Source organism: Dermacentor silvarum, chromosome 9 (genome assembly GCF_013339745.2).
Source record: "Dermacentor silvarum isolate Dsil-2018 chromosome 9, BIME_Dsil_1.4, whole genome shotgun sequence".
Taxonomy (NCBI): domain Eukaryota; kingdom Metazoa; phylum Arthropoda; class Arachnida; order Ixodida; family Ixodidae; genus Dermacentor; species Dermacentor silvarum.
This window is the reverse complement of record NC_051162.1, coordinates 141,089,865-141,096,543: the sequence shown is the minus strand read 5'-3', so window position 1 is coordinate 141,096,543 and position 6,679 is coordinate 141,089,865. Positions and strand designations below refer to the sequence as shown.

Below are 6,679 nucleotides of genomic sequence, written 5' to 3'. Positions count from 1 at the left end.
ACGCGCATGTAGACCTTGAAAGTCGCATTAACATCGCCAGACAGAAAAAACAATATGCGGCGTTAGTTACTTTAGATATATGTAAAGCCTATGACAGCATTGAACATGCAATTTTAACAAATCGGTTACAGGGCCATGGCTTTCCAGGATATATTGTAGCATGGGTGCATGAATTTTTGAAAGACAGGGAATTCTTTTGTTTTCAAAGCGGCTATTCATCTGGTAAACACAAGCAAACAAGAGGTGTGCCTCAGGGATCGGTACTTTCACCAATATTATTTAATATTTTACTGAGCGGAATCCCCGTTCACCCAGGTGTCAGTACCTACGTTTATGCTGACGACATCGCCTTTTTTGGTATGGCTAGTGACCTATACTCCCTTTACGAAATTTTGCAGTCCTATCTAAAGAAACTGGAAGGCTGGCTGGATAGCTTACACTTAAACCTGAATGCTAATAAGTGTGCTATCCTTGTTTTTCCCGTTAAAGACCCAGTATACATATCGCTTAACTATCACCTCGAAGATATCCCACAAGTTCAGTCACTGAAGTACCTTGGAGTTATCTATAACGGAAATCTTAACTGGCGGCCGCATATTGAATATATTGCAACAAAAGGAGCTCGTACAATGGGCATCTTGCGCAAGTTAAGCAATCGAAGAACAGGTATGCGAAGAAAATCCCTTTTGATGGTATATAAAATGTACGTTCGTCCAGTATTAGAATTTGGCTGTGTTTTATTCTCAGGTGTTCCGTCATACAAGCTTCGACCGCTAGTTTTATTAGAGCGAGAGGCGCTACGTCTGTGCTTAGGCCTTCCAAAATACGTTGCAAATGCCGTCTTATATCTGGAAGCGAGAATCCCACCTATTATATGCCGATTTCACCTTCTGACCGTTCAGACTTTCTTACGACTATATGAATCACCATTAAGCCGTCCTCAAATAATTTTCATCTCCGATCCACAATTATTTTTTCCCGTTCATTGGCCCAGGTTTCATACACCACAGATTATATTTGTGCAAAAATTACTTGAACCACTAAATGTGCAAATTCGCGATGTGCTTCCTAACAATACTCATTCAAATTACCTGGATATCAGGTTCGACGATATTTTCCCAAACCACGCAAAACTACTACCTTACAGCATCTTAAACGCCATGTTACAAGACCACCTAAGCTCCCTAGGAACAAATATTATCATTGCAACAGATGCATCACAGAGCGAGGATAAGACTGGCATTGGGATATTTTGTCCTGCACTCGACTGGTCTTTTTCTTTAAGATTGCCCGATTTTGTGCCTATTTTTCTGGCCGAGTTTTTAGCAGTAATCCTAGCTTTACGTAAATTAGACCAAACGACTACAACAGCTGCTATCCTTACTGACTCCCTTTCTGTTTGCTCTTCCCTTACCGCCTCTAATGATTCACCTATGCTAAAACTATTTTACTTGCTAGTTCCTGCCCATGTGCAATGTGTTCATTTGATTTGGGTACCTGGTCATAAAGGGTTGTTTTTTAATGAAACTGCCGATTCACTGGCAAAGACCTCTCTTTCCGGCCCTGTTCTTCCCATTCTACCAGTGACTGCACACATCACGGCGGCTAGATTTCGGATGCGATCAATTAGAAAAGCCTTATCAAACCCAGTTCTGACTGCTTCTCCAGATTATAAGCACCTGATATTTCCCTGGCGTAGCGAATCCTGTAACACAAAGATGCTTGAGGTCTCTCTCACCAAATTACGTTGCCGTATACCCTCCCTAAATTTCTACTTACACAGGTCGGGTTTGGTTCCCTCCCCCCTCTGCCCGTTTTGTAATGAGGAAGAGACGATACACCACTTTCTTCTATCTTGTCGCCGCTTTACTGCGGCAAGAAAACGATTGTTGGAAATACCTTTTCGAAGGCTTGGCCTGGACTTAACAGAACCTAATATTCTTTCGTTCGGGGCGTCCACTTTGGGATTCAGCCACAGGGATGCTTGCTTCGCCGTCCAAACGTTCCTTACAGACTCCAAACGAATACCCTGCTAAATTCTATCCTTTTCTTTTTTTTTTTTTGTACTTTCAAATTTCTGATTACTCATTCGATATGACTTTCTTGATTTACTTTAACATATAACTCTACGCTGTTGAATACTAATTTCATAGATATTCGGAAATGTATCCTCAATATTAATTTGGAATAATCCACCCATTTCTTGGCCAATCCCCCTCCGTGGGTAGGAGCCACAGGCGTGATAGGCTACAACAACAACAACAACGACTCGGTCAGCATTAACGACGTGGTCAGGCCGCGCACTGATTACGGCCATGTCCCATCGTAGTTTTACCGACAGGGCTGGCAGTGCCCCCAGCAGCGGTTCTTGGGGACTCGCCCGTGAGAACGAACGCAGACGCTCGGAGCTCACGGCCGAGAGCGTGGTCATCTTCGGCAACGGTGCATTCCAAGGGCTCCTATTGGTGTTCGCACAGGTCGCCATCTTTGTGTCGCACACACTGATCTCGGTCCAGGCGGTGACCACGAAGTCATTACACTACTGGTGCCGGCCCCCGTCCGAGTACTCGTACATGTCCACGGCACAGTGGTTCAACTCCGGCATTCCACAGCGGCCCGACGGCAGCTACAGCCAGTGCTCGCGCTACGAGCGGCCCCGCTTGGCGGCTTCCAGGCCTAGAGCCGTCGAGGTACCCTGCGAACACTGGTCCTACAACATGACCTCAAACGGCCACACCGTAGTCGAAGAGTGGGATTTGGTCTGCGATCGCGTCTGGCTCTTGGAGCTCGCCCGCGCCATCTTCCTGTGCGGGCGAGTCGTGTGCGTGCCTCTCATGGGACTCGCCTCGGACAGGTACGGTCGGCGACCTGTGCTACACGCGTCGGTCGCCGTACTCTACTGCTCCTGCGTGGCCCAGTGCTTCACCTCGACGCTGAGCACTTACGTCGGGCTGGGCTTCTTGCTGTCAGCGTCCTCCAGTGTTCTGGAGCTCACCACTAGCATCCTACTGTTCGAGTCAACGCCTCCCGGTGCACGTGAAGAGTTCGTCGCTCTGGCGTCCAGCGTCCCGATGGTACTCGGTCCCGTGTACCATTCTTTGGTGGCCTCGGTAGCGGGCCACTGGAGAATCCTGCATCTGACCGTGGCTGCGCCGTCACTCTTACTAATCATCGTGGTGTACCTGACTGGGGAGTCCCTGGACTGGCTCATCGCCAGCGGCAAGTTCGAAGACGCCGAGCGGGCCGCGCTGTGGGCAGCTGAACTCAACCACGAGGAGCCTGAAGGTGTTAAAGAACGGCTGACCGTAATTACGACTGGACTAGCACTGCTGGGTGAGCGACCAGTGAGACCCGGATGGCTCAGCTTTTCCGCCCTTTTCAGCGGGCCCAGACGCTACGTGTATTTCGCCACCTTCGGCTGCTGGTTCACCACGAACGTCGGCTACTTCAGCCTACCCTTCGAGCCAGCGGGCCTGCAGCTCCACGAACTCAGATGGACCGCATTCGCCATAAACATGCTCGGAATGGCGTCGTCGTATTTCATCACCAAGAGCTGCGGTTACCGCTGCCCGCTCGTCATGTTGTCGCTCTTGTGCGCAGCTACGGTGGCAGCGCAGTTATTTATGACCAGCTACGATCTGATGGTTCCATTGGCGTGGGCATTCATGCTGTCGTACGTGCTATTCAACATGTCCTACGTCTTTCTTTGGATCCACACCGTGGAAATTTTCCCCACTCGAATGAGAAGCATGGGGTTCTCTTTCGCCTACACGTGCGGCTCACTGGGCGCTGTAATGGCGGCGCTCGTAAAGCACATGGAAAGGCAGCTGCCAATACACCTGAAACCGATCCCGAGAGGGCTGACTGCGGCGGCCATCGCGGGTTTCTACTTGGGTCTAGTCCTTGTACCAACAAATGCGAAAGACGAGTCAACTGTGGTTCCCAAGGAACTGCCTTTCGGACGCAAGCGATCAAGTTCGCATGTTTCTCTGTACGAGGAAAGTGAGCAGCGGAGGACATCGGTGCGCCTTGGCGACGATCTTCGGACGCCTAAAGGCTTTCAACGAAAACTACGAGTACCGCCGCTTTAGATTGTTCCTGGCATGCCACCAGTGATTTAATTGGCTTGTAGAGCGTGTTCCTTTCTCTTAGCTACCAGCGCAATAAATTTGCGTTCCTATATTATGGTTTGTATCTTATAGATAGGACTATATATTTGTACCAATGGAGTGCTGAAGAAACGTTTAGTTCGCCGGAAACGTGATTTAGGTCTTCGGAACGGCAGTGCCTTTCTGTACTCCTACAAGTTTACCAGATTCTTGATGGAAATCTTGCATTCTTGCTGATGATAAAACACAAATTATTGCAAGCCTTTGGTGTTCTGTCATGTTATTTTAAAGACCGACGTTCCGGGAATTTCCTCAAGTTTTCCCCAGCTCCTGCCTGTGCACACCATAAAAATTTTGTAAGCGTTTCGTCAACGTAAGAGCAAAGTCGGTGAATCACAGTGCAAATAATGTGTACATGGCAAGTCTTTCCTTTTGCACACTGACTTGAGTATCGTGATAATCGTCACAGCACTATGGTTTTGTGACCTGAGGAGTTGTGAAGCTGAATTTCTGAATATTTTACTGCTTGCTGCTACATTAGGAATAATATTGCTTATGATGACAATAATCCTGTGTATCTACTATGCGGGCTGGGCCGACCATAGATCAGCAAGAGAGAAGGCGATACAAGGCTTTAGTGAAGTGGTGAAATGCTATGAGACTTAAGGCCATTCCTGCAATTCTGGGTACTTTCTTTCCATGTAGTGTGCCACCTCATCCACTGTGTACGTTTGTACACCACAAAGGGCACAACTTTAATGCCATGTTATCTATATGCTTATGCAGAACACCACTCGAAAGCTATACCGAAATTAAATGAACTGTAATGAAGAAGACAAGACGGCGTCGAAGCAGTCAGCCCCGCATCGATGATGCTCTCGATTGTTTTCAAGGGGCAGAATATTTCTCGTCACTGGATTTGCGCTCGGGTTACTGGCAAGTTCCAATGGCCGACCCTGACCGACCTAAGACGGCTTTTGTCACTACTGACGGACTGTATGAGTTTAACGTGATGCCGTTCGGATTGTGCAACGCCCCAGCTACATTGGAACGGATGATGGATAACATCCTTCGTGGCTACAAGTGGAATACCTGCCTCTGCTACCTTGACCACATCGTCGTTTTTTCTCGCGATTTTCCAACTCACCTTGTTCGTATTCGTGCGATTCTCACGTGCCTCACCTCTGCTGGCCTTCAACTTAACATAAAGAAGTGTCACTTTGCTGCACGCCAGTTGACGATACTAGGCCACGTCGTCTGCAAGGAGGGAGTTCTTCCGGACCCCGCGAAGCTCCGTGCCGTAGCCGAATATCCCAAGCCCCATTCCTTGAAAGCACTTAGAAGTTTCATTGGGCTGTGCTCGTATTTTCGTCGATTTGTGCGCGACTTTGCTACCATCATCGCGCCTCTTACCAACCTTTTGACCGCCTCTAACGGCCTGTCTGCTTGGTCAATAGAATGCGACGAATCTTTTCGAACGCTACGGCGCTTACTAACATCGCCACCAATACTCCGTCACTTTGACCCTAATGCGCCTACGGAGATCCATACTGATGCCAGTGGTGTCGGCCTTGGTGCGGTATTGGCTCAAAAAACACCAGGATACCAAGAATACGCCGTTGCCTACGCGAGTCGCACGCTCAAGAAAGCCGAGTGTAACTATTCTGTCACCGAGAAAGAGTGCCTCGCTATAATTTGGGCTTTGGCTAATTCGTCCGTACCTTTATGGCCGCCCTTTCGACGTCGTCACGGACCATCATGCTCTATGCTAGCTCTCGTCTCTGAAAGATCCCTCGGGACGCCTCGGTCGTTGGGCGCTTCGCCTGCAAGATTACGACATCCGTGTTGTGTACCGATCCGGCCGCAAACACTCGGACGCTGATGCACTGTCCCGCTCGCCGCTAGCGTCTGACACGGCTTCTCCGTCAGCCTCTTCGGCTCCCTTGTCGCCTATTGACTTTGCAGACATGTCGTCGGAGCAACGCAAGGATGCGTGGATTTGTCAGCTCCTTGACTTTCTCACTGACCCATCCACTTATCCCGCCTCAAGAACTCTGCGTCGCCAAGCAGCCCATTTCACTATTCGCGACGATCTCCTTTATCGCCGGAATTACGCGTCTGATGGCCGGAGGTGGCTTCTAGTGGTACCTCGCCACATGGGCACGGACATATGCGCTGCTTTCCACACTGACCCACAAAGCGCTCCCGCCGGCGTTATCAAGACCTACAATCGCCTGCGGCAGCGATTCTACTGGCGCGGAATGTATGCATTTGTGTGCAAGTACATACGTGCTTGCACTGCCTGTCAGCGGCGCAAGACTCCACCTCAACGCCCGGCCGGTACACTTCAGCCTCTCCCTTGCCCGGCCCGTCCATTCGACCGCGTCGGTATCGACTTATACGGCCCGCTTCCCTCGACCACCTCTGGGAATAGGTGGATAATTGTCGGCGTGGACCACCTCACGCGTTACGCCGAGACTGCAGCTTTGCCTACAGCCACAGCAAGAGACGTTGCGTTTTTCATCTTACGCAACTTCGTACTGCGCCACGGTGCTCCTCGTGAGCTTTTA

At 49.6% G+C, this 6,679-nt stretch overlaps 1 protein-coding gene across 1 annotated transcript; it reads left to right on the top strand.

Annotated features, from left to right (window-relative positions):
* Positions 1-2,315: 2,315 nt before the first annotated feature.
* On the top strand, positions 2,316-4,091 carry LOC119463949 (solute carrier family 22 member 8). Its single transcript, XM_037724770.1, has one exon. The coding sequence runs from the start codon at positions 2,316-2,318 to the stop codon at positions 4,089-4,091; it is 1,776 nt and encodes a 591-aa protein (XP_037580698.1).
* The last annotated feature ends 2,588 nt before the right edge of the window (positions 4,092-6,679 follow it).

Excerpts from the sequence above, each read along its gene's own strand:
- LOC119463949 (XM_037724770.1), top strand. The coding sequence starts at position 2,316 with ATGTCCCATCGTAGTTTTACCGACAGGGCTGGCAGTGCCCCCAGCAGC.